At 41.7% G+C, this 27,017-nt stretch overlaps 2 protein-coding genes and 1 long non-coding RNA gene across 5 annotated transcripts; 1 reads left to right on the forward strand and 2 right to left on the reverse strand.

Annotated features, from left to right (window-relative positions):
• Positions 1-150: 150 nt before the first annotated feature.
• fam20a (FAM20A golgi associated secretory pathway pseudokinase) lies at positions 151-9,770 on the reverse strand. The gene is made up of 11 exons (XM_046376391.1): positions 8,537-9,770; positions 6,895-7,088; positions 6,583-6,633; positions 5,242-5,320; positions 4,859-4,951; positions 3,080-3,195; positions 2,443-2,623; positions 1,686-1,795; positions 1,490-1,571; positions 1,348-1,407; positions 151-1,248 (listed from the first exon to the last, which is right to left on the reverse strand). Exons 1-11 carry the CDS (start codon positions 8,905-8,907, stop codon positions 978-980), a joined length of 1,608 nt encoding a protein of 535 aa, XP_046232347.1. The 5' UTR covers positions 8,908-9,770; the 3' UTR covers positions 151-977.
• LOC124052310 lies at positions 8,889-18,701 on the forward strand. Its single transcript, XR_006841984.1, has 3 exons — positions 8,889-9,027; positions 17,264-17,499; positions 18,566-18,701. It is a non-coding gene; the product is annotated as an uncharacterized LOC124052310 (long non-coding RNA).
• Positions 9,906-26,107, reverse strand: LOC124052307 (WD repeat-containing protein 49). 3 transcript variants are annotated; one of them, XM_046376388.1, is made up of 19 exons: positions 25,951-26,107; positions 24,376-24,619; positions 24,059-24,205; positions 23,600-23,722; positions 23,345-23,516; positions 23,176-23,222; positions 22,939-23,076; positions 22,581-22,769; positions 21,764-21,955; positions 21,155-21,625; positions 20,892-21,041; positions 18,543-18,727; positions 17,317-17,465; positions 16,468-16,616; positions 16,172-16,383; positions 14,265-14,401; positions 13,599-13,651; positions 13,320-13,437; positions 9,906-11,590 (listed from the first exon to the last, which is right to left on the reverse strand). In XM_046376388.1, the coding sequence occupies exons 1-18, from the start codon at positions 26,019-26,021 to the stop codon at positions 13,348-13,350; spliced, it is 2,919 nt and encodes a 972-aa protein (XP_046232344.1). In that variant the 5' UTR covers positions 26,022-26,107; the 3' UTR covers positions 9,906-11,590; positions 13,320-13,347. The 3 variants fall into 3 exon arrangements, with proteins under 3 accessions (XP_046232344.1, XP_046232343.1, XP_046232345.1); XM_046376387.1 differs by lacking the exon at positions 9,906-11,590 and having other exon boundaries at positions 12,870-13,437; XM_046376389.1 differs by lacking the exons at positions 9,906-11,590; positions 13,320-13,437; positions 13,599-13,651; positions 14,265-14,401 and having other exon boundaries at positions 16,064-16,383.
• Positions 26,108-27,017: the final 910 nt, after the last annotated feature.

The raw sequence follows: 27,017 nt of genomic DNA on the forward strand, positions 1-27,017 counted from the left end.
TTTATTTGGCACAGCTTGAAAACTCAAAGTTCTTTTAAAAACAGTTGGACTTATTTGTCTTATTTAACATCAAACAGAGGACTGAAACATAGATGGTTTGTTGGATAAGAACAAGGAAAATAAAGGCCTCAGCTATGTTTACAGAGGAAAGCACATTAACAGATTTATTTATTACGTTAGGTTAGTTATTTGTCTTTCTCTGCCTGTTTTGGTTGACGGTGACATCGTAAAGCTGTTTAAACACTCTGATGAGACAGAAGGATTACAAGTCTGGAAAACGGGGTGGAGTAAACCAAATAGCTGTTTAAGAAGTAGCACTTTTCTCTCACACACTTTCTTTACACTTCTCTTACTTGCAGGTGATAGCTTCTAATTAAAACTTGCACTGTACCATCACATAAAATAACTTTATTTTATAATTATAACATGACATGGACACAAAAAATTTTCCTTCCATAATCACATTATTCACCAGGATTGCTTAGCTAAATAACTGATCCAGTGCATCACAGCTCTCACTTAAGAATTTTCTTCATCTGTCAATGGAATATTCACTTTTAAAGTTACTGCTTTGTTTTTGCTCTACCACCTAATTTTCCAGATGAAATCTGCCTTTAATTATTCTTTAAAACATCTTCATTTAGATGTCTGACACAAGAGTATGTCTGTATGTATGTCTGACCCCAGCCCCAAACTGATGGTGTAGGTGCTCATGAAAAGTGAGAGCCCCATCATAAAATGCACCCTTTAGAGAATTTATGACCATGAGAGAAACAAAAGGAAATCTCTCCAGTCTCCACGAAGAGATTCCTTTCTGCTCTGACAAGCCCTTCTTGAAGATTTCACGCCCTCTTCCATTTATGGCTTCTTCCTTAAATAGAAACCACCTGAGCCTTGCTTGCTCACAAGGTGACTGCGCTTCCTCATGAAGTCTTACTACTTTGTACGAGGAGGAGCGGAGGCCCTTTCATCTTCTGTCACCTGACCTTTTCCATCTCTGTGACATCCTGAGGTCTTGCTGTGGATTTGACAAAGTCCTTGGTGATCACCTCGTCCTCGCCCAGCCTCCGGACACAGCGCTGCACCACCCGCAGGACCTTCTGTAATCTGCGGTCCAGCGCTAAGAGGTGGGGCTCCGTGAGGATGGGCTGTAAAAGGTCTCCACCCAGGGACTCCCTCATCACATCGCTGAGCCTGTACTTCGGTCGGGCCAGGAGCTGGAGCCGCAACAGTGTGGAGTGTTTTATCCTGAAGAGGGAGAGGAGAGAAACTCATTTTCTTCTTCGCTTCGTTAAAAACAATCTGCATCAGAAATCCACAAACTGGACTCTGAGACATTACACTTACATGCAGCACTGAGATAGCGGAGCCAGGATGGACATCTCATCTTTAGAGTGCTTCCCAAATCTGAGCAAAAGATGTGATAATGAAACAAAAGCCCGAAGTGTGATTTCAGGATAATGAATGTTCTGTGATGTTTCTGTCTCACCCTCTGGCATTGTCCAAGTGGAGAAGGAATCCTTCATCCCCAAATTTGGTAAAAATCTCATAGTGGTGTCTGTCCATGTTGCCTGTAATGAAGGACCAAACACTTTACAGAAATATATAGAAAGATGGCTTCTGTTTAGAAGTTTTAGTGCTCATGTGAGCTATAGATGACAGAAGTAGGTGGTGGTATAAAACACCTGTGAGGAAGTCAAATATGGACATGTCTATGATGTTGAGAAGCCTGTTGCCTGAGTTGTAGGGATACAGCTGCTTGATGGTGTCACAGAAGAAGGGGTTCACTTCCCATCTATGAAAACAGAAATAAATGACAAATTCAAAAGTTCTGACCCAGGAACAGCTCACTGCATGTTGTTTTTGACCAGACATCTGAAACTTACCCTTCAGTTTCGATTACAGCCACTTTATGGCACTGTTTGTTTAAATGTTTTTTTAATTTGACTTTAACTGTCACATTCATTACACTTTTAACACCCATACTGTGTATCACTGCGGTGGATTTCATGAGAAACCAACTCAGTAGATTTAGACATCCAAACAGGAGGTTTGTGGCAAATTGAGTTGATGTTACAAAAATAGAGGGATGGTGTAACACAGAAAGAAAGGATGAATTTTTCTTTCTTTTTTTTTTTTTTTAAAAAGCATTCTTCCACCTCTTTTATCCTTAACTGGAAAAGCCTTTCACCAAAGAGGTGAAGCATCTAATTTGATTCAGCATCATCAAGATTTATGGGAAATCTGGTCTTTAATTTTATTTAGCCAAAACTAGATTCTAACTGCAGGTCACCAACAGCATCAACCACAGTCTGATTATAGTCAATAAAAGGTATTATAATACCTCAGGCTTCCAGTTAAGCCTCACTAGACAATAATCTTCAAGTACTGAACTAGAAAATAAAACATTATTCCTAGTGTACAGAGAGGCTGTGGTCTTACTCTTCTCGTCCGGTGAAGGTGTAGGAGCGTATCCAGGGGTTGGGGATGGAGATGCGGGGGGCGATGCTGAGGCTGGGCAGGTAGGCAGACAGGGAACCTTCCAGCAGGTCTGGGTTCCCACACACCGCATACTCCGTCTTACACACATACAGGCACTTAGCAAAGAAACATGTGTTGTTCGCTGTTGGCAAGCAGAGCAAAATGGTGGAATACAAAATGAGTTCCCTGCTCACACACAATTACATGGTTTTTGATCAAGAGCTGCATTTCCGCCAACTGTATGCTATGTCACCAGCCAGAAAAACATCAAACCAGAATCAAAATGACTCACGGAAAGGCTTAGTTTCATACTGATATTAGCCGTGTAATTTTGCAATGCTGTAAAATAAACGTGTCACCTTGTCACTGCCAAGAATAAAAACTACAGCTAAATTTATAGTTATTTAGTATGAAACAGAGATGACAAGGGGAAATAAAAAATGGCAAAGCAGAAAAGCCAAAAGTACAACTACAGAGAGCTGAGCTTACTGTGGACCTGTTAGCTTCTTATTTAGTGATATTAGCGTGGTATCAATCAAATTAATGTATTTCACAAAATGTCAGACTATTCCCTTCAGAGAGGCCTGCTGGTTTGCACCTGGTGAGGTGAAGAAGACAGCTCGTAGGTCTTCGTTGTGGGTTACTTGGAGGACTTCTGCCGTGACGTTGACTAGCCTGCCAGCCACTGGCGGGACCCTCCGAAAGTCCAGGATCCTAACAGAAAGTTTGATGAAATTAAGAAGATGTAAGCCATTTTGGTTTCATGTGTAAGGAACGTTCACACAGTTTACACACACTTAAATTCAATGTAAATGTAAGATGAACCCGATGAAGATGACAGTCTGAAGTGCACATGAGCCTGCAGCTCACATTTTACTGATCGTTCAATGAATCATCAATGAACGTACCCTATTGTCATTCTCAATGCTGTGTAATTTCACTGGCTGTGTTCATATGGCCTACGCTAGCAGGAGCTCTTGCCTCCCTGAGAGCCATATTTCAGTTGTGTCTCACAAACAGTAATCAAACAACAATCAGTGTGTGAAGCTAAATGGCTGTTTCCCAAATCATCTCCATTCACCAACTGCTGATTGCTGGTGATGATGATGAGGGCTTTTGGCAGCCAACGCAGACACAGCAAGAGAGACTACACACGTCCACAAATGAAAAACTGAAGAGAGCAGAGACATGAGCTGTCTTTTTTGTGTTTGGTGACTGAAACTGTTAATATATTTCCAAGGTTTGTAGATATTTAACAGCAGATGCACCGTATAATAACAACAGTGTGGATTAGAGTTGTTGACGTGCCACTCCTGTTTTTCTGTTTCGTGTGGTGAAGTGATGACTTATCACAGAGTGTGGCTTCTTAATGATACTGTCTAGCTCAGATGAGAGTGAATCACCTCACCCGCTGTGTGTGTGTGTGTGTGTTCTTGTGTTAGTCCACAGTCTGAGGTTTATGCTGATCAGCTAGTTTGGAAATCCAGGGCTGGGCAAACATTTTGCAATCATAGTGTAGGCTGGGTGGTTTATCTGTTGGCAATAGGAGAAGTAGGTCTAATTTATATCTATTTTTGGAGACTATTTAGGATTTTCAGGATTGCTTTAAATGATTGCATTTGACTTCTGTGCAATAGTGATATGCTACTACAAGAATGCTGCCTAAGAATAGAGTCTTATTTCATCATGGCACCTCTGAGATACAATAAATTCAAATGTTTTTGATTATTTCAGTAACTTTTTACCATCTAAATCTTAACATACTTGTACAACCACGCTAATGGCATTTGAGGCTGTGCTTAGGCTTACTTCCAAGAGTTGTTGAGATATTTTGCTCAAAATCACAAATACTGGCACAGCAGAGGTCAGGGGATACCCAAAGTCAGTAGGATTCCTCCTCTGGAGATCGTGGAAGTGTGTGCAAAATCTAATGGCAATCCATCCATTAACTGTTGAAATATTTCAGTCTGGACCAAAGTATGTGAAGGAGAGACCAAAAGCGCCTTTCCCACTTCAGTCTACAACTGGTCATAATTTAAAATATAGGCATATTGCAATGCTGTTCACAGTTATTTAACCACAGTGGAAACCACACATAACCAATTCTTACTTGCTTTTTCACTCGCTGTTTTCAGTTTTACATCACAGATTGTGTTTTTAAAATGAAAGGCCCAAAGAAAAACATTAAAGCTGCAGCAATTCACTATGCACCAAAACCATAACAGGGAGCAATAAAACGACAGCTGTGCAGCAAAAACTAAAATTACCCCTAAGCACCACTGCCACATTAATGCACTGAGAGACCATGAAATGTGTAACAAAACAGGAAAAATAAGTAATAAAGAGGATGGTGGAGATGTAATGAGGAGGGCTACACCTGTCCAGGTGAAACGCAGCAATCTCTGCATTGTGTCTCTGGAAATCAACAAAGTAGAAGAAGTCCTCTGGAGTCTCCTCGTCTCTCTCCTGCCTGACACACACACACAACACACACACACGACGCACACAGCGATAAAACTGTCAGCACAATAATCTGTAGCGTATAATCAACACAACAAACACTATCATTTTAAGAGAGACTGTATGATTAAGCCTGATAAATAAGTTAACATAGGACTTCACGTGAGCTAATGTAACCCACAATTTCATGGAGACCATGGATTGCAAGACCACAGTGCTGTCCTAAAATCTAAAATAAATGATGATGTGATGGCATTTGATATGAAACAGGGACTCGTTGAAGGTGGATTCAGTCCTCACCTCATGGGTTTGAACATGGCTTTGGCATAGTTTTGCATCTTCAGAGCCAGTTTAAGGTGATGTCCACTGGGCTTCACAACTGGGGCAGAGGGACAGAAGACACATCAGGTCAGCACTATCAGGAAGAACTGACTTTTTGTCACATATTGTGTCCAAACTGACTCCCAGCTGACTGTCTGTCAGCTCTTCTTTTTGACAAAGATAAACACTGAGTCAGTAACTGAGTAAATGTTTGGTTTTTAAGATAAATGCCCCAGAGGCCAGGTCAAACTGAAATATTTTCTAGTTCTGCCTGTTCCCTGTGATAAAGTAACCGAGGGGTTGGTCACACTGCTTTTGCTCTGCTCTCTCAGCAGACTTGTGTTCTTCTCTTTCTGTCTGGCTGCATATTATGTCACAGCAGTAGGCCAGACTAACCACACACAAGCCACCCTCTTGCTGAGTCTTGTGAAACTCCAGGGTTTTTAAGAGTTAATAATCATGTAAAGGCTTACACTCTCTTTTTACTGAAAATGAATGAAAAGAAGAGCAAACTGATATACACAGTGCTTGTGGCTGATGAACACGTTGCTCGCTGAATACTGCAATAATGAGAAGGTCTTTTTAGGTTATATTTAAACCAGACGGATTGTTTTGTTGCATTTCTTTTTGGCAGTGAATGATGTTTGTGTCAGACTGAATTACTGAAAAAATATGAGCTTTTTGGAGCCCAAAATATCTTCAAAGTCCATAGATCTGCAGGAAACAATATACTACATTCTTCACATGTATTTGTTCGCCAATTAGCCTACAGCTAGCTGCATCACTACTCTGATCCTTCTACCATATCTGCTAGTTTCTTGCTACTATAGCATCTGTCAACAGTAGCCTTTTCAATTATCCATCCATACATTGGCAGCTAAGGCATGCTGCTGAGAGATACAATAGGACATGACAGTGTAGGTGGAGGCTGGTGTGTAGGTTGAAGACCTGGAAAAGCTGGTTTGCCTCAGAGTATGCAGACATCAAACATTTAATTAAAAGCTCTGCCTTTGAACGCAAACAAATGCCTTTTTTTTTCCTTTTGCCCCAGAGCAAGTGTCTCATACAAACCGACTTCTGAATTTTAGTGCCAAAAGAAAATTAAATCCTCACTATCACAAAGGCTGCAGTGTGTTTTTCTCTGATGGGTACCACTGAGCACAGTGGAATACAAAAACAGAGAAACAAAGGGGGTAGTCAGCGATCGGACAGTCATGCTGATAACTGCTGTAAGCAAAGTATACAGGACATGAGGTAAAGAGCATCAAAACCTTAAAAGCCATGGAAGCCACATTTAATTCAGTGGTGAATTGGCCATACCTTGTGTACAATCACATGCTCCTTTTAGGGCCTTCTCATCTTGAGTGTAATCTGTAAGAGAGTGAGTGTGTGTTCATTTGTCACATGGTGATCAGGACTAAAAATTGCCTTATGGCACAAATGGAACATATTGTATGGCACAAAACACAAAAATCAAAGTTCTAGTGCAAACTAGAGACTAACCTTTAAAGTTTCTCAGAATTAAGTATTTAAGTATTAAGTAAATATTAAGTAAGTAAGTATTTAAAAGCTATAGGGGAAAAGAAGAATATGGAATAATTATAGTCTCAATTTTGAGTATCCATCCATCACCTGCGCTGATGACCATCATGCTCTGCATCTCCCTGATAAGTTTGGGGATAGCAGGGTCAGCGCGGGAGTACAGAGCATAGCGATTTATTCCAAGGTGGAACTTCAGCCAGCTGGCATCGGGGTCAAAGGTCACTTCGTGTTCAGTCACGGTGATGTTGGACACAGCCGCTGCCACACTGTAGAGTTTCATGTGCCTGAGGAGTGAGAAGTCGAACAGAGGTTAACTGTAGGAAACTGCTTGGACATGCAAAGTGCTCTCCTACATTTTGAATGCCATGTTGCATAAACAGTGAACTCACTGACTGAAAGAGACCAGGGCTCTGTCTGTGGTCTTACTAAATCTAGATTGTCGAGCTTTGGGCAGCACTTCTAACAACATTTTATAAAAGCAGTATTTTATTTTTCAAAGACCACAGTGGCATGCTGCCAGAGATCTGTGGCAAAGTGCATTCAACAGGTTTCCTTCGCAAGCAGCTTTTACAAAAATGTGTTTAAAACAAAAGAGGATATGAGGAACACAGCTAGTCATTAAATTAATTATCCTCTGTTTTATAACTTATTTTATTTTCCCTCTGCTACATTAAAGCCTGAGCAGGAACAATCTGAGACCAAAACAAATAAGACTGTAGAGGGCATCACATCACAAGAGCTGACCACACTGAGTGGCACAGTCATCTCCCAACCCAAACAAACTCCCTCAAGAAGTGGACAAAGTGTTTATCTGTCATCCTACCAAACGACAAATCAGAGTGTAGCATCACACAGGAGATATCAAACAGCTTAATGGAGAGTTTCCGTGGTAGGCCTAATTTTTGCAACATTCACACACAAATATAGATTGATTAGAAAATTAACTTTAAACATGCTGATAAATTTGCATACTGAACAAGGAAAGTAAATTGTGAACATTTGAGCAAAATCAGTCAAAAAGCTCTCCTAGCTGTTTTTATTGTTGTGTTGAGATGTTGCTGCAAGATTTTACAAGTCTTAAACAAGCCTTTGGGCTCTCCATTGTTTTTATTTTTTCTTTACAAGGCAGCAGAGGGGGGAGAGACAGAGAGAGAGAGAGGAGATCCATTGCTCATATTTCTTCTTTTTTTCCACCATAAGAGCCCAAAGTGTATATCTTTCAGAGGGAGTGCACTGTGTCAGGATAGGCAGACAGTCTCACGAGCCAAGAGTGCTACGGCTCCCACAGATTAAGATGGGCTTTAGCAGTTTTAAATCCTTGTTTACCTTAAAAAGTGTTCCAGATGCAAGTTCTCAGAATGACATGTTTGCGAGGGTTTTTCTGCCACCAGCCCACTCTACATTCAGACTTTCGTGACACACAGAAGTGTATACACATCCTGATGTTTTGTGGGTGTGCATCTGTTATCATGATGTGCATGGATGTGTGTTTGCATGCATCTGCTGAGGGTTTGGCCATAGTGTCAGTGACTCTTATCCACAGTCAGGCCCTAACACGTGAGATCTTTCAGCTCAAGTTAACTTCTTTCACAATAAAGTTGAGTAACACAGTGACAAAGTTACATTTGATTTCAAGTCAGCCATTGCGAAATCAGATGAAATGTGAACAAAATAAGCAGTATCTAAATGTTTTTAAGAATCTAGAAAAATTATGAAAATTACAGAAACTGACCTTTCCCAGCGTGACACCTTCCTCCTGTAGTAATCCATCAGCTGCTCCACCTGCAGCAGCCTCTCTTCTGGCCCCAGCACCGGTGTCAGGATGTTGTACAGAGGGTGAGCAAACAGCCTCCCCAGCTTTGAGCCCACATCCTCAGGTTCAGAAGTGGTATCGTCCAGGGGCAGCAAAGACGTCCAGTTCGAGAGCTCGGGGGTGGCGAGACCCTCAAGCCTGGGAAGGGTGAGGTTATTGGGACCACATGAGCACAAGTGCCCTGATCCTTGCCCCACACTCTGCAGCTTGGGCAGGAGGATGAAGTAGAGGTCAGCAGAGAAGACGGCTGTGAGGGTCACGACTAAGAAGAGACGATCTCTCCTCATCATCGAAACAGCGAGAGGAAAACGCTGAAGAAGGTCCCAACTATGTGCTGCTTCAGAGAGTGCGAGGCATCACTTGTCGGCTGCCTCCAATCTCTCACACAGCCAGCCAGGCAGAGGCGAGAGGTGAGCAGTCAGAGGTTGGTCCAAATCTCTGTCTCTCTCTCTTTCTCTTCTCTATCTATGTGTTTCAGTCTGTCCCTTCCAGCCTCACTTCTCCTCCTCCTCCTCCTCCCTTGGCAACAACTGAAGAGAGAGCCGAGCTGAGAGCGAGCATGTGTTTGCAACAGTCACTGACAGTTTGGCTGCTTCCAGGGACCTGCTGCTCTGAGGACAACAGTGTTTGTGTATATGTGTGTGAGAGAGAAAAGAGAGGGAGTGTATGTGTACGGTGTGGGTGTGTATGTGCAGGTATGTACGCAATCATCAAATGACAGGTTAGTAGACTGAGAGTGAGTGCAAAGGGGGTGGAGTAAAGACATAAACACGCGCTCGGTAGCAGAAGGGAGAAGATTGGCAGGCAGATTTTGAGTGTAGATATACAGGTGTTTGTGTGAAAGTGTGTGTAAGTGCATCTGACTTGCCTTGACATCCCTTTTTTCCAAGAAGGCTTCAAGACAAGAATCCCTTCCCTCTGTCATCTTCCAAGTCTCCTTCTTGCTCCACCTCATGAAGTAAAGTCCATTGTCACTCCTCCTTAATCTCAGCAAATCATCTCTCCTCCTCCCATCCTACGCTTCATGTTATCCCTGCTTTAACCTCTTTGCTCCTCTGTCACCCCCCCTCCCACCGCCTTATTTCACCACAGACCTCCAGTCTGTTTCACTCCAGACAAGAATTCCCAGCTGTGCTTTCCTTCGTGCTGCCGTTCCCACATATGAATCTCTCACTTTCTCCCTGTCATGCTGGTCTACAAAGAGACGCAAGTTCAGGAAAGGCAGTGCTGCAAAAAGAAAAAAAAAAAAAAAAAAAAAGTTCTTGCTCAACTTCAAATGAGGAAACACGCAGGGAAAATAACACCTCCCTGCGTTCACAGGCCACCTTTTCTTTACCCTCTCCCTCTCTGATTCCTGTGAAAACATACAGCATATAAATTACGATCACAGCTTGTTGCCCGTTTCTGCTCTGAAAGCCCTAAGCGGCTTTATACTGAAGCAATGAAGATCTCAGAGGGCATTTCCCAGCCTGCATCTGCGCTGTTGTTACTGTGGTATTTTGGAACATCTGTCGTCTGTTTGGGTGTGTGTGCGTGCGTGTGTGTGTTGGTGTGTGGAAGTCTGGCAAAATTACGCATTAATGTCTGGGAGTTGTTCACCAGGGTGTTTTATCCTCTCTAAAGAGAAAACAGGCTGAGAGAAGTCTAATGTTGGAAATGAGTGAAAAGCAGCTTTAACCTGCCATTCAGCCAGATTGCAGAAGAGCTTCTGTTTTGCATTCACACACACACACACACACACGCACAGGCTAAATGGGTGACAGCTTCTTTTTGAGAAGGACTACAGCTACAAAAACAAAAAGAGACTTTTGTTGTTATTTTGATCCAAACAGATGTTGTAAAAACAGATCTGGTTTCAGACAAGCAGAAGCCACATGATTTGCTAAATGGTCCCACCACATAAATATAAAATGAAAGTCCCACTGTAGACCATCAAGGACAACAAACTGAGAAAAGTGTGAACATGTCATTTAGTTTTTATTCAACACAATGAAAATAAAAACATGTACTTTTGGTTGAAATTTTTATCACCTGATATCAAACCATTTGAGAAGACAACACATTTGTTGGATTTCAGCAATGCTTTCAAATGCCTGCAGAGGCAAAAGTGCACACTAGATGACTGCTTGTCCCAGCTGTGTCTGTTTGTATTTATCCCTGAGAAACAAACTCCAGAAAGAGCTCTGCTGTCACCTCCTCCCCCACTAAAACATCCAGACCAGTGCTTAAAATAACTTAGTTTTTAGGGATGAGCAGGCAAGCAAATGCACAGAAGTGCAAAATCAAATCAAATGGAAAGAAAACAACCAAAATAGGAAAGTGAGTCTTGCATCATCAATTTGTGTGATTCAGCAGTCCTGTGATGATAAGTACAGGGTGGGCTGCCTTGGGATAACTGGGTAATGTAGCTTAGATGTCTGTCTGAATGACCGTGAAATATCAGGAGGTTTCACAGTGCTGATAAAAGAACTACAACAATCCGTATAATGTGAAACTGACTTTTCACAACAAAAAGGGGAATGTGCACAGCTAAAAATAGCTTTAAAGCACACAATTTGGGAAATGTCCTACTGTCTGAAGGTCAAAAAGTCCACCCACCAACACCTGTGGGGTCTTACTAATAATATGTTAAATTAGTGGATTTTTCACTTTTAGACAGAGCCTGACAAGCTGATCCCCCGTTTTCAATATTTTGCTAAGCTAAGCTAACTGACTGCAGGCTAGATCTCATATTTTGTGTGCAAGCTTATTTTGCCTAAATGTTCAAACTATTCCTTTAAAGAAGATTACATGTGAGTAGAGTTTGGAATGAATGCAACTAAAAGATGCCTGAATCTTTGCTTATGTCTGACTGGACAGGTAGGGAGCTCACTTTTCCTTCCAGTTTCTGTGAGCTGAGCCTTTTACTGCCAGTCAAACTCTGATACTACACCCAGGGGACTGTGGGTGAATCCTCAGTGGACGGGGCATCTCCTGGAAAGGGAATATGAGTAAAAAGAGGGAAATGAAGAACAGCCTTTTCAGCTTCAGGTTCAGAAAACAGTTTTCATAAATATGAAGCAGAGTTTACAGAGCAGCAGCATGAAGGCATTTCTGACATTCTTCCTTCAACAAACATCTAAAGCACTGAGATGAATCAATTGAAGTCTTTTTAACTTTATTTCTGACCCCTCAGCACTCACTCCACATGAAGTGGCAGCTACAGGAAAAGCGTCTTTCATATCTAGGCCACAAATGCAGAGTGTGGAAGCGCATCACACAATATAAAGGGATGAGGTCACAGTTGGGAGGAGAGAGAAATAGGATGAAGACGCTCAACATGAGACAGCTGAAGAGAGAGATTTAGAGCAGTTAAGACAAAACAAGAAAAGGAGGGAGTGAGAAAGACAAACATTTATTCAAACACTCAAATGACAGAAATCAGCTTTTTCCCATCAGATGTATCTAAAATAGAAAGCAGAATTCCTCTCTTCTGTCTTTTATCCCTCTTTCATTATCCCTTCCCATCAATCATGTTTTTTGGGAGAACTTCAGACTGACTGCGGAGTGCTACAGCCACAGCTCCGGGACAAAAGGAAGTGGAACTGTGCCCTCACATTCCTCCAGAATTGATCGAGCCTTTTATAGTCGCATGTGCTGACCAGTTCTTTTCTGCTGGCCCCTATTGCATGTCCACAAACCCACAGACGACAACAGACTCTCACTGCATTTACATAATACACTGAAAATAAAATTGCGCTGGCCAGAATAAGGCACAGCACACAGGCAAAATGACTGAATGAAATGCTGTAGGCGTAGAACTGATGAAATGATGAAGTTCATTGACTGCTCAGGGGAACATCAACCATTGCAGCAGCAAAGAGCAGAAAAATTTAATTACCACTTCTGCAACATTTCTAACAACAAGTGAAGGAGTAGAATATTAGCAGTTTGCATAATCTGGCTGAAATTCATCAAATTTTTACTAGAATATCCAATGCATTTGCAAAGAAACATTACAAAGCCAGCTTATTTATATAGCCTGGCCTATTACATGAGCTCGACCTCTGCCTGCAGCACAACTTCTCCTCAGAAGGGATGTTTCAAAAGAGCACAGATTTAGATTCCATTGTACTGAAATGTGCTTTTATTGTTTAGGAGCTAAACTTATCATTTGCAAGGAAGGGCGGATGTGTCAACATTCTTCCAGATGTTGCATACTGCTGCGTCACTTTAAGTTGCAGCATCCTTCACACTGGTAGGAAACACTATGGCTATCAAGAACAAATATATCAACAAATATAAGCTTTCTTGCATGTGTTTGAAGGGCTACTGTCATGTTAAGCCTACAGGTGAATGACACACTGCTGGAAGATATCAGAGTTCCATTTCATGACTAATAATTCACATAGCATCAGACTGGCTCATAGACTCACATACTGTACCTACCGATTCCTGATCCAGCATATTAGGCTGTATGAGAGGTATTTCCAACACTGGTGTCTGGATTGGAACAAGCCTTATTTTAAATAGACAAGCTACTGGTGACAGATTTGGGTTAAGTTCATTTCCACAGTTTCTGGCATTGTTTTTGAACAATAGTGCGGTGAAAAAATATGTTATTTATTGCAGTATCAACAGAACACAATGATCTGGTATTCATCAGGCCAGCAAGCAGGAGGAGGAGAGAAGGGAAAAGGATCCAGTGATTCACAAAACTCACCTGAGTCTTATGGGACAAAAACAGCCAGTCAGCAGTGATCGCTGTTGCTGATGTCATCAAACAGACATCTCCTCTCACGACACAAAGCTACCGTCTGGCAAAAGTCCTGACACAGATACTGACACACACACACACACACACACAGATATGCTAATTATGGCTGAGTGGATTGTGTGCGTTCATGGAAGGAAAGACGACAAATGAGATGAAAATACAAGTGTGTGTGAATGGTTTAACCATCCACAGTGTGTACACTCATCATCTGCTGATTATGTGTACCAGCGGTTGCTGAGGTTGCTCGCAGTCATTCTCTGGTGGTCTGGTGGATGAAGCTGAAGTGGATGACAGGAGACAACAGTAGTTAATATGTGTGTGTGTGTGTGTGTGTGTGTGTGTGCACGTACATGACTATGTCTGCTTGGGTGTGGTTGCTGAGAGCACAGCTAATCGCTTATTTTGGCAAGTTCTGAGTAACGGGCAGACAGTGAAACAAAAGAGTAGGAAATGTCTTGCAGATACACACACACAAAAAAACTTGAGCATTTGTGCGCTTAAAAAAAACATATTTTTTAATCTGGCTTGCATTTCTGGAGCAGAACATTGCCCAAATGTTCCCGAGCTGAGCTCCAGGCTTCAGGGGAGGAGAATGTGAAGAATGCTCTGACTCTTCTCTTCATAAAATGGGGAAATTGGCCATGATTTAATCAGCGTATCAGCTTTAATTAGATTGGAAGGCTATTCTGACCTGTACTTATAACCAGTTTTCATGAGTATCAGCAACAGATACACACACACACACACACACACATACACATGTGTATGAGGATTATACATAAGTGGTAATTACTGGAAGGGGCCAAATGATGGCCCAGGTCAGGGAGAGGCCATCTTTGTTTGTGTGTGTGTGCACAGCTCATCAAACACCTGTTTGGGCTGAATGGTTACCTTGAGGACAGCATTTTTCCTGTGAAGTTTGACCCCTGTTGGTGGCATCAGGAACTTGACTTTTAACCTTGCAGAGCCCCATGCTGTCCTTCTGAGTCCCCTCTTCTGTGTCTTCTGTCTGTTTCTTTTGTGTCTTCCTATGGATGTCAGGGATCAGGCATTGCTCTTTTGCTGAAGGGAATTCACTTGTGCAAATGCAAATCTATTTACATTAGATTAGACAGGTTTCCACCCCTGTTCATGTCAGTGAACTAGACAGGACTTAGATCAGTGATCTCTGTTAGATATTTTATCTGATATCTGTGTGAGTGTTTTGTTGTTAGACTTGATTTAAACCAGAACTGTGGCTGTTTTCCATTTCTGTGGTGTAGTTGGCCTCCTCTTTAGTACTCCGTGTGCTCCTTCACTGTGTGCGTCTCTGTGTGTATTTCAGGACTGCTTTATTTGGTAAATTAAAGCTGACTGATTATAATTTCAACATATGGAAGATCTCAACTTCATGGATGTACAAGGTAATAGGAGACCGCAGAGCAATTTCCCCCTGATTAGCTGAGTGGTTTGACTAAATGATGGAAGACTTAAAAAAAGGGTTTAAAAGGGAATGTTTGGCCTCTGTGTTTGGGATGTACACTTGTTTATGCATTATCAAAATAAAACAAGAACTAAGAGTCTGCAGCCTTGCTCGTGGCTCTGTGAGGGTGTACGTAAGCACGGTGCTTAAGCTAACATGCTGCAGTTAAGTGAGCAGCAGAGCTATTAAACTTCATCCTCAAAGGGGCATGAATGTCTGTGCCAAATTCCATAGCCATTCATTCAATAGTTGTTCATTTGTTCTGAACCAACATAATGATGGCTGATCGCCTGACTTTGGCATCCCTAGAGCCATTCTGCCAGCTTAGCTAGAAAAAGCTTTCTAGTGGTCTGTGGGAGCTGACCAATCAGAAGCCACAGAGGCAGTGACAGTCAAAGAGTGAGCAGAGCAGGGCAGAAGCTGATGCAAACAATATAATTGACTTTTAGACCACTAACTTTTTTCTCCCTTCCTTGAACACACACACATGGACCAAATGACCATAACCTGTCATTTAAATTTCAATACAATCCTCCTTGTGGTATGTCTGAATTAAGAGACCACAGGAAGCCATCAGCAGCATGTGTTGACAAGAGTTATACCATAATGTTAAAAATACAGGAATATACAGTATATACACGTATGCAGATATTTAGTAGTCTAGTGTCTAGTATGTGTTGAGACTGTCCTACACTTCATCCTCTCAAATTAGCAGTGTTCTGTATTTACCCAACATGTGAGAGTGATACAGTCAAGCCAAGCCAAGCCAAGTCAGAGTTTATGACCTTTAACCAAACTGAAGTCTCTATTAAAGACTCAAAAGTCTGTGGAAACAACGAGGGAAGTTTCTTTTGGAGGAAGCTCACAACCATGACGTACTCCCCTCAGAACATTTTCTATATTAGATTTGGCACAAACCATTCAGGCCTCACTGTTGACATCACTATTTGTTTGGACATGTCTCGTACACTGCACTATATGTTGGCAGAAATGAATAATATAATCTCAAAGAGGCTGTCATATTTGTACACGTCACCCTTAAACTTTGGCCTGTAGAATCCAGTATGCTTCACAAGCAGTCTATGTGCAGTCATTTTTAGCATTTATGGCTTCCACTGCACCAAACCTGGAAGCATTAGCACACCACTGAGTTCATCTGTTAACCCTTAGTGGCTTCAGCAAATTAGTCAAGAAAATCATTTTTTTTGTCAGATTTTGTTTGTTTGTTTGTTTGTTTGTTTCCTCACTACAATTTTGTGTTACAAATTTAAATTAATTTAGTCCTGAACGCGCTAGCATTTCTAAGCTCCCTCTGTCACAAGATCTTGAACCTCACCTCTGATAAGCAGCGAACTCAGTGATATTCCACATCATTTCCTGCCCAAATGAGCCCACGTGATCCCCGTCTTTGGTCCACAGTCCAGCAGAACCATCAGCTGAGGCTGAGAGGATGAACAGCCTGTCAGTCACCTCGAGGACTTCCACACTCACTAATGCTCTTTTATGAGCCTCCCAACGCTGCAGCAGAGGAGGCCGCTCACAGACTGGCTGTGTAGAAAAGCAACACCTCAGAAATATGAGGACATGCAGCACATATACTACATATAGAACGCAAGGCGAGAACCTTCTCACCTTGTGTTGGATGTGCAGTGCAAAGTGAGAGATGTCCCAGATCTGAAGCCAGCCTGTTGTGTCTCCGGAGACCAGGATGGTGTTTTCAGGCTGATCTGAGCTCAGGCTCAACACACGCTCACCTGGCTGCTCTGGAGCATAGAACTGGCCTGGAGTGAGGAAACAAAAACTGAATTGTACTCATGCAGTTTTTCAAACAAAAGAAGTAAAATCTAACTGGACTTTTATTTTAATAATACTTTCCTGTAGGTTTGGGTTCCTGAGGGTCTACATGGAGAACATATGTTTCACTCAAAGTTGCATGTGAGCAAATCTATTTACAGTCATATTCTGTGCCAAATGCACTACCCTCTTGACTTAAACGTACTTTTGAGACAAATTGCTACTCTGTACTGCTTTGCGTTATGTCACACACATCCCTGTTATATCACATTCTCAAATTCCTCTATGCTACAAAAATGCACATACAGACCTACAGACATACACACACACACACACACACACAAATGTACTCTGGCTCATACACCCCTGCATGCTCGTACACATGCAGCAGCCACAGTGCATGAATCCCACACCACTAAACACAGATGGGATCTGGAAAGAGACATAGTTGTGGGCTGCCAGGAATGGTACAGACAGGAGGCCAAGTCGACAGTTCAGTCTGACTGTCACTGCTCTGACTGTTTGCAAATCCATCTTACGAGGGATCATTAGTTGACAACAGTTTGTTGCTGCCATCTGCCTCATGCCATGAGAGTTCTGCTTTAAATTCATGTCTTTTAACCTTTGCATGCAGATCTTCTGAGTGATACTCTCTGCATCCATCCGTCGTCTCTCTGATCCACTCACCGTACGTGTGCGTCTGTCCAGTGATGCTCCAGAAGCAGAGATGGCCAGCCTGCGATGACACCAGAACACCTCTGTTTCTCAGTTTTCTGTTGCCAGCTCGATGCTGCAAGAACAAGAGGCCGTCCACAGGGGCCCCAACTCTATCCACTCTATAGGCACACAAGCAGAAGAAAGAACAAACAGGTAATATTACACACAATACAATAAAATAAGAAATAACCACCACTTTGACTTAAGACTGATACATTTATTTAATGTAAAAATACTCAAGCAAATGTCCTGTATGCAAAATCTTACTTAAATAGAAGTACAGAATGAGCACAGAGTACTTGAAGTATCAAAAATTACTCAATAAGCTTAAACGGCCCCTGTCACTGATATATACATGACACTTTTAGGTCTGTAATACTGATACTGCACTAATGTGTCAGAAACATGCTACTGTTGTAGGTGGTCAGAGTGGAACTAGTTTTGATCAGTTTAGACGCAGTTTGGTAGTTGAACATAGCCAAGCTGTAACACTCCAAAGAGTTACAAGATAAATCTGAAAAGTTGTAAAATAATTAACGGGGACTGAAAGATGACTTTTCTTTACTTTTGTCCTTTTTTATGGGGGATATTGAATCCTTAATGTGACAACGGGCCTTAAATAGACATTGCTTCTTTTTGTAAGAAGTCACAAAAGAAAACAACTGGGAAACCCTGATTTAATATTTAACAATGGATTGTGTTTTAGAAATACATTATAGAAGTTGTGCAATTTTTCCTTTGAAGTGTTTTAGAGTAGCAATATAAGCTAGGATAAACTGGAAATACTTAAAATAATTACAAGTACTTTGACCATGCAAATCTTAAGTACAGCAATTAAGTAAATCAGTTACTTTCCACCACTGCATGGATTCTGCATCCAGGATCCCAATCTAAATAAGGCTTCTTCATCGTGTTACAGTATCTTGGACATTTTTGTAATAAATGAGTCATGCTTTAACCAGGGAACCATTCATAACTTCTGAACAAATGAACAGACAAAACAAACAAAATTATTGCTCGGGAGTAAAATGCATCAAGTTTCCTCACATCTGTTCAGTGATGTCTGACATCACAAGTGATGGATGAAGTGATGAGGCGATGTTTGTTGTACTCATAATGAGTTTATAATGGCCCAATATCACAGCAGCGGTGCTTAAGCTTCAGAGATTTACAAATGTTTGCTTCAATTCTCTCACCCTCTCTGTGTTGGCCTCTGCAGGTGGAGCACCGGTCCCTGCGTCTCCAGCCTCCAGATAATGACCTCTCCGTCATGACTCGCCGTGGCAACGACCCCCAGCGCAGAGCAATGACTTACAGCCAGGATGTCTGATTTGTGAACACCGCTGGACTTCCATGACATGTCTGCTCTTACATACAAATCCTATATGTGCAGTATATGCACAAATGTAAATATTAAGCAACAGCAAAGCTTTACATATTACCTTTATCAGTATTCATACTGAAAAACACCAGTTTTATAGCAGATTTGTTTTAACACAGGAAAGCTTTTACAGAAAGCACAGAGTACTATGTTGTCTTCAGGCTCCGCTGTGTGCATGAGCTTGTTTGATGAAATTGTGAAACTCTTTCCACATCACTTCCTACTGGTTGACAGTTTACAAATGGTCTGAAATAACATGTAATTGTTTGTGTTGCCTTGTGGAAAGCAGCTCTATTTCCTTCTCTGCTTTGCTGATTTTGTTTACACCCCTGGGCTGCGATGTTGTGGTCAGCTCTTTAAAATGCTGGAAGCTCAGCATGGTGGATGTCAGAGAAATACTGGTACAGATGTCTTTCATGGCACAGAGTTCTTTGATCTCACCAGGTGTGTGTGTGTGTGTGTGTGTGTGTGTGCGTAAATGTAATCTACATCATTCTCTGATATCATTCAAAATGTTTTCTGAAAAGTCTGCCTCTGTCGACAACACAGGAGGCTTTACAATGAGAAACATTTTGAGGGGGAACTGAGAATTTGCTGGAGAAGCATGAATACTGAATGTTACTACTGTACTCTTCAGGGGATGAATCTGACCGCAGAGCAGATGGCAGTTAAAGGGTGAGAGGTAAAATGTAACACAAGAACTTGAGGTGTGAAAATATGCACGTCTGCACACCCTGACTTTTGTTCTGCATTGCAGTTCATGCTGGTGTTTATACTGGCACTAGCAATACTTCACCTTTATTTCTTGAGACCTGAGCATCAGCACGTACAAGCGTGTAGGAGAATATGGTCTTTGTATAGTCTGAAAAGTTTAAGTCAGTTTTTGTAATAGCGACAAAAGACAAAATAGGACCTACATTGAGATTTAACTACATATTTATTAAATTTAATCAGATGTGTTTTGTGCTACCATTGCAGAAAATATTTTCTGGGGTGAAAATTACTTTTAAGCTCAAACTGTTGTCAGCATTCTTAAGAAAAATTCAGTGTTTTAAATCTGTACCAGATTAGTCACTATGGTGACAGCTGTTTGTGTAGGACTCATCATCCAGCATTCAACATCTGGGGAAGAACTTGTGGGCAAGCAACAGCGCGAAGGCTAAAACTTCTTGATGTGTGCTGCGCTTCCCAGAATCACCTGCCAATCAAAAGCTTTCGTAAAGTATTTAATGCCGTGATTTCCTGTTTCAGTTGGTAGTGTTGCTAAAAGGCCTACCAGACATGCACAAAAAATGTAAGAATGTCTTGAATTTTTGTTTCATTTCATTAATGTCATTTTCCATGTCTAAATCATACTGAAGGTTCTCCTGTAAGGTATCCTCGGAAGGTTTAGCCACTAGTATGAGGCAAAATTATTAAGAGAGGGCCTCCTCTGCCTTCCAAACATTATTTCATTGAACAATGACTCTTTACTATTTTCTTGTATATTGCTCTTGCACTGGAAAAAGTGAAACCACAACTATGACCACACTTTAGATTTTATATAGCTACACTATGTAGACAAAATTTGTGTTATATAGGTATTGGGATGGGACTGCGTTCCAGGGGTTGGGCTTGGCCTCTCACTTCCAGTGAAGGGAAATCTTAATGCTTCATCATACCAAGACATTTAGGACAATGCTATGTTTCCAACTTTGTGGCAACAGTTTAGGAAACTGACAAAGCAAGGTCCATAAAGACATGGTTGGATTTGAGTTTGGGGTGGAAGAACTTGACTAGCCCACACAGATCCCTGACCTCAACCCCATCTAACACCTTTGGAATGAACTGGAACACAGATTGTGAGTAAGGCCTTTTAGTCTAACATCAGTGCCTGACCTCACAAATGCTCTACTGCATGAATGGGCAAAAATTCCCACAGAAACACATCTTGAGGAAAGCCTTCCCAGAAGAGTGGAAGCTGTTATAGCTGCAAAGCTGTCTGTGTATTTAGAATGCAATGTCAATAAAGTGCCTGGTGGTGTAATGGTCAGATGTCCCAATACTTACATACAGACAGCCATACAGTGTACATTGTGTATGAATTTGTATTTGATTCAGCCTTGTGTTAAGTTACTCTGTGAAACTGCTGTGGATTATCAGTTTAAAGCAATTTTAATTTTACCTTGGCTGCTGCAATATCGTACTGAACGATGCGCTGGCTCCACCCCACGGCCAGCAGCTGGTTGTCATGGAGACAGGTCAGTCCTGTGACTTCAGAGTCGGTGGCAGGCTCCAGCTTGTGCAAGTTGAGGCCGTTTAATAAGTTCCACACCTGCTTGGGAAGGGGTCAGTAAGGGAAGGTTCTCTCATTAACACACTTTTTAACGTCAAATAAATATGTAAACTAGCTTTAATAAATTGACAGTATTTTCACACAAACTGAACCTTAATAGTGCCACTGCGAGCCCCAGTGATCAGTCTTCTCTGGAACGAGTCCAGGGCCATGCAGATGAGTTCATCTTCTCCGTGTGCATTTAAGATCTGAAGCCTCCTCCTCCCTGTCTCAACATCCCACAGAGACACAGATGAGTCGGCATGACCAGTCACCACCTGTCTCAGAGTGGAGCTGTACAGAGCACACGAGAGGGGAGGAACAAGGTGATTTTTTGATCCAAGTTCCCTTCCTTCATCTGTCAGCCATCCACCTCCTCCTCCTCTTTTCATTTCAGCCAGACTGAGCAGTGCCAGGTAATCTTTGCATCCCACCACCAAATGAGCCTGCTCAGACAGAGGTGGGCTCAGCAGCAAGAAGGGAAAGTTGCCATGTTCTGGGATTCGACCTGGCTGCTGGCAGGGGAACTGCAGGCAGATGGTTTTCAGACAGTGATGGCTGGAAATGTCCCAAACCCTCAGCTCCTGCCCAAGAAACAAACATCAATTCATTTACTAGAAAATGAGCTCTGTTGTGATATGACTACGGCAACAATTCCCAAATATGATTTTATATAATAAATAATAAATAATATAATTAACTTCATTTCCTTAATGACTCACAGCATCTCTGGAGTAGCTGAAGATCTGCTCAACAGGTTGGTAAATGGCAACATCCAATACAGTGGTGTGGTGTCCGAGCAGCGTAGCTACAGGGCGTGTGGTCACAAATCGAGTCCAAAGTCTGACTGCTCGGTCACAGCCTCCTGTGACCATCAACTGCAGCGATGCATTGTAGTCAAAACATTTAGCTCCCTGAAATGAGGCAAAAAGACAGTATATAGAATGTGTTGGTTGCGTGCTGTGAAAAATACTTCTAAACTTCTTCTAAATCAAGTTAGCTGGTCTCATGAGTTTGGGAGTTTTTAAGGGTGGTTTTATTGTTAAAATGTCCAGACAGTTAATTGGAGTATTAAATTAGTGTGCTTGTGCAAAAAAGTCATTGTGAATAACAGGAAGCATCACCACCCTCTTTAATGTTTTGTCTAACAGCGTTACTTCTTTTCTCCACAGTCAGTGCCACAGTCTGCCTCAGCATGCTGGGTGGGAGCCAACTTGAGGAAGAGTAACTTGACTCGATTCTCGTATTTGTTCTTCTAGATAAAACCTGATGCGTATAATTCACAGAACAAGTTGTGTAAGAAAGCCTTTGCCATGTAAGGACATCACACCATTTCTACAACTATAGATTTTAATGGAGTGAAAGATGCACTTAGGTGAGTGTCACCCAGACCAGAGTAGCATGTCTGTCTGACCTCGATCCACATCACAAATGGATCTCTCAATCTCTCAATCAGTCTCTCTCGTCTTACTTTCTCATACTACTGTTCATAAGGGAATAGTGTCAGAACAGGCAAAACTACACTGTGATGTCAGTCACCTGCTTAAATTTCCAAATGTAAGGCTCCTGCTTCAGTATCACATTCATAAAGACCACAGAGGTTGTGTCACTTTCTGATGAGGTCATGATGACGTTGGTGCCAGCCTCATACATCACTCTGTTGATTGGCTCCTGGTGGATGTTGGGGATGTGACGGTAGGAGACCATGTTGCTGTGTTCACCCAGGTCCTGTTACCATGATGGATAACAATAAATGCTCAATTGCTGTTTGTGAAACTGGAGCGTAATCAGCAAGCAGCTTGCCATTGCTGCTACACTGTTTACCACTGTGGTCTCCATAACACATTTCTCTGCAGGAAGCAGAGATCAGTAATTCAATAGATGAGGCCGAGCTTACTGGGAAAAAGATCCTCTGTGGGCCATTCTCTGCCTTGGATGGATTCTTGAAAAGACCTTTAGATGGGTTCAAGAACCACATGAGATGGATTCCTCCTTTTTCATCCCCTATGAGCAGCAGGGAGGGTTGCTCTGGACACTTGGAAGGAAAAACCACATAGATGAACTAATGAATTCATGGCTGTCAGAGTGAATTTGTCCAGTTAATAAGAACATCACAAAGGAATATAGGTCTTACCTGAACGTCATGCCAGTAACAAAGAGCAGTTGGAACACTACGAAACCCTTTTCGAACAATTTGAAGACAAATATTTAACATTTGAAACATTAGATTTTTGTACAGTAATTTTTAGGTTTTTTTAGTGTGACAAACTGAGCTTAATACAGTTTAGTACAATGATGTATACCAAACAGGTGAACATCCTCAAATGCACTAGCTGTGGAGACACTGACAAAGTGCAAGTCCCTGCAGTCGGTTGCTATGGCAATCTTGTGGACGTTGCCCATAGAGACAGCATCAGTGGTCCAGCCTCTGAATCTCCTTGTGTTGGCCACTTCCTCTGCAGGGTCTCCAGCCAGCTGGATTAAATGGGATTAAAGCGAAAAAGTGAGTGTGTTGTAGTTGTGCGTGAATGTAAAAGCAGTACCATGATGTCACTCACCCCCAGACTTCTGAGGATGTGTAGGCTGCTGTTCCAGACAGTGATCTGTCCCCCTTTGCTGACACTAACATAGCGGAGTGGAGGAGGATGGGAAAGAGCAACCACACGCACTGTTGGCTCCCGCTACAGAGGAATCAGCACAAGTTTATTTCATGAAAAAGGATTTTCGAGTTATAAGAATATTAATTTTAGGGGGGGAAATATGCAGGAGGCCATGAAAAGATTCACAGAACAAGTACAGAGCACAATTCTCATTTTCAGCAGTTATTGAAGAAATCTCCAAGAAGGCGGATAGACACACAGCTAGCTAATGCAGCTAACATCTAAGCATACAACTGACAACTTACTACTTTCTACAGACACAAAGCAACGTTTTTCACTTTTATTTTTGTACCCCCTTAAGGCCTTCCAGGGTTGTTGTTTAAACATTGGAGCACCTTTCCTTCTCATCTCACCCACCTTGTTGTGAGCGCAGTGTCTGATCTGTGGCTGGGAGTCATGAAGAGCTGCTCTGGGGACGGACGCCCGATCTCTCTCAGTGTACTCCAGAAGCAGGTATGAACACACCTGCTGCCATTTCACCTGTCCAGTACAACTGATATCTACCTGGATACAAAACAATTAAAAGTCTCACAGTGGTCCTATCACCATCATCATCACCCGGAAGACATCCTAAAAAATTTTCTTGCACAGTGAGATGCTGAGGAGATGCATGCGTCTGAGCTTTCTTGTTTTTTTTTTTATCGGTACTCTACTCTCATCTCTTTGTCCCTTACCTCATTGAAGAATCTCTCAACCCACATGTCATTAATATCTGGACCAATCAGAGACCTCAGAACAACCCGAAACTCTTCAAACTTCATTCCACGCTCTTCATTTCCTCCTCTGTTCCTTCCGCTTCTTCTTAGCCTGTTTTCATACATCTGTACTCCATCTTTTGGACAGGTGAATGCATTTCTCAGAAGCTGCAGGTGCTCGGGACTGAGTTTCTCTGCAGGACTGACTCCACAGGCTGGATTGCTGCGCAAAGAAGCGTTATGATCATACGATGAAAATCTTAATTTGGGAAAGAAATTGGGAAACAACAGATTTACTCATTCACTGAACACCTGATAACGCAAGGTAGAGGAGATCTCCACGGGCAAGACCGCCATCAGGAGCCACTTTCTGTGTTGTTTGTATAGCACACTTACTGATTTAAGAGCTCATTGTATTAATCCTGACTTTTCACAGTTTTAGGATATGGTGCTACTACTAAAGTATTTTGTGAGTTACTCTTAGGAGACATGAGATTAGGAATAGAATTCCCATAATTCTTGAGTTTCTCTTAAGTGAGCAGCTGATCTTGGTTTCATGACCAGCTCCTCAGGTGGACTGTGTATACATGTGTACAAAAAGCAAGGAAAGACTGAGGATGAAATAAACATACTGTGCCACTAGGACTCCAAAGATAGATCAGGGACAATTATCTATCTTGTAATATCTATCTATCTTAGTATCACCTATATTCAGTTTTTGTCATCGAGCTTGATGCAGAATGAATGCAGCGCTCCCAAGTGGCAGCACTGGGACAACACACTGCTCATCCAAAGAAAAAAAAAGTTTAAAATGACATTGTATTCATTATAATCCATACTCATCTGAAACACGTGCTGAATAATAAGAATATGTGTAAACTGAATAGTGGGTCTTAATGAGTGTAAGTGTTGTGGGGAATTAGTGTTTAAAAGATCAAAGTGTCCCTCACCACCAGCAGCTTCTGTGTGGCCCTGTTGCTCAGGGAGACTTCAAACTGTAACAATGAGTCGCATATCTCACCATTGTGAGCTCTTTCCTGGTCCATCAAGACATGCATGAATGGTCCTTTGCATCACATACATTTCTCACAATTAACACTAATGGAACCGTAAAATAATTAAGTCACAAAAGTGCAATAGGTGCTGAAAAAGGAGTGTTAAAGGCTGCTGTATTTGAAATAGTCAGTGAAACTGTGTGGGCAGGATGAAAGAATCCTTGTCAGTGTCAGACTGAAGAAAATATGTGAATCTGAATCAGAGAAATGCAAATGTACAACTTAATAGAAGACTTGACAGAACCTCTTTTAATGTAAGGATGGAATCGCAGGCTGACAGATGAAGGATGGAAGGATGAAAATTGAAACCAGCAATATTTGGGATGATAAAATGTAAGAAGTGGTATTTGTATGATAAATACAACAGAAGAATATTATCAGACACAGTCTAGATATTGAATGCAAGATTGACAAACAGGCTTTTATATGCAGTAATACGCAGTTAACTGAGAATGATCACTTACATTTATCAAGATCAGATAAATAAGACACAACTCACCAAAACCTGCTGTGTGGCACTTCTGTTTCATAACACAGCCATGGATTTTTGTTGTTTCTAAAGGTATTCATACTGATAACCTCAGTAAACTCCTCTTTAAAGTCTTCTAAATGCCAGTCACTGCTCCATTTTTTCTAGTTTTAATCTAGAATGGGCATTGGTTCCCCTCAAAAGCACCGACGCCAGTCTGAGATCCGCACCATGCTCCGAGTCCAAACGAACGGGGCCTTTGTTTCCATCGCTCCCCTCTGATTGGCTCAAACAAAGCTTCTTGTCTCCTAACAGGGAAAGAATGTCCAGGTCCACGGATCAATGAGCCATTCATCACAAGTGTTTGACCACTCTGTGAAGGGAAAGTCAATACATCACTGCTGAGAAGACCATGGGGAAATGGGAGTTTCCAAAATAACTGCTGGAGGTAACAGAGCTGCAAAACCCCACAGACGAGCCCTCAGTGGATTAATCATTTAAAGAAGCAAAGCTAGTCAAGACCCAGGAGAGTTAAAATTTGTTAAATTGCACCAAGACAGTTCAACTGTTCCAACATAATAATAGTTACGTACAAATCCTATACATTTTATTTATACAGCAATATTTCCTCTACACATATATTTTCAGTTAAAAAGAGAAAATCAACAAGCAGTTATACTTTTTTATGGCTTTACAGTCCTCTAACTAATGTGGTTTAATTATTGCCTGGCAACCCAAATCACCTTACCACTTCAATGAACATGAACTATCCAGAGTGGCCTCCCACTATGTTTAATGAAGGTACTGAAGTCCCAGTGGAGGCCGGTCTGCTGGGCAATTTCTTGCACCTGATCTAATATTAGACCACTACTGTATAACCATCAGTGGTAAAACTCTACACAGTTCAGCCAATATGGGATACAATGGAAAACAGCACGGGTCCACACTAATTGCCATTTTGAAGGCAATTTGTGATAGAGGCAGGAAAGCACAGATCAAAATTTCTGCTGCAATAAGGTCTACTAAAATAGAATGTGGCAGAAGACATAGTGTACTATTTCATTTAAGGAAAAGTAACAATACCACACTATGGAAGT

Source organism: Scatophagus argus, chromosome 21 (genome assembly GCF_020382885.2).
Source record: "Scatophagus argus isolate fScaArg1 chromosome 21, fScaArg1.pri, whole genome shotgun sequence".
NCBI lineage: Eukaryota > Metazoa > Chordata > Actinopteri > Scatophagidae > Scatophagus > Scatophagus argus.

Excerpts from the sequence above, each read along its gene's own strand:
- LOC124052307 (XM_046376388.1), bottom strand. The coding sequence starts at position 26,021 with ATGAATACCTTTAGAAACAACAAAAATCCATGGCTGTGTTATGAAACA. Across the intron at positions 23,223-23,344 it reads TGAGGATGTTCACCTGTTTG|GGTTTCGTAGTGTTCCAACT; the intron begins GTATACATCATT and ends TTGTTCGAAAAG. Across the intron at positions 16,384-16,467 it reads CACTGCACATCCAACACAAG|CCAGTCTGTGAGCGGCCTCC; the intron begins GTGAGAAGGTTC and ends TTTTCTACACAG.
- fam20a (XM_046376391.1), bottom strand. The coding sequence starts at position 8,907 with ATGATGAGGAGAGATCGTCTCTTCTTAGTCGTGACCCTCACAGCCGTC. Across the intron at positions 2,624-3,079 it reads TGTCTTCTTCACCTCACCAG|CGAACAACACATGTTTCTTT; the intron begins GTGCAAACCAGC and ends GCTTGCCAACAG. Across the intron at positions 1,408-1,489 it reads CACTTGGACAATGCCAGAGG|ATTTGGGAAGCACTCTAAAG; the intron begins GTGAGACAGAAA and ends TCTTTTGCTCAG.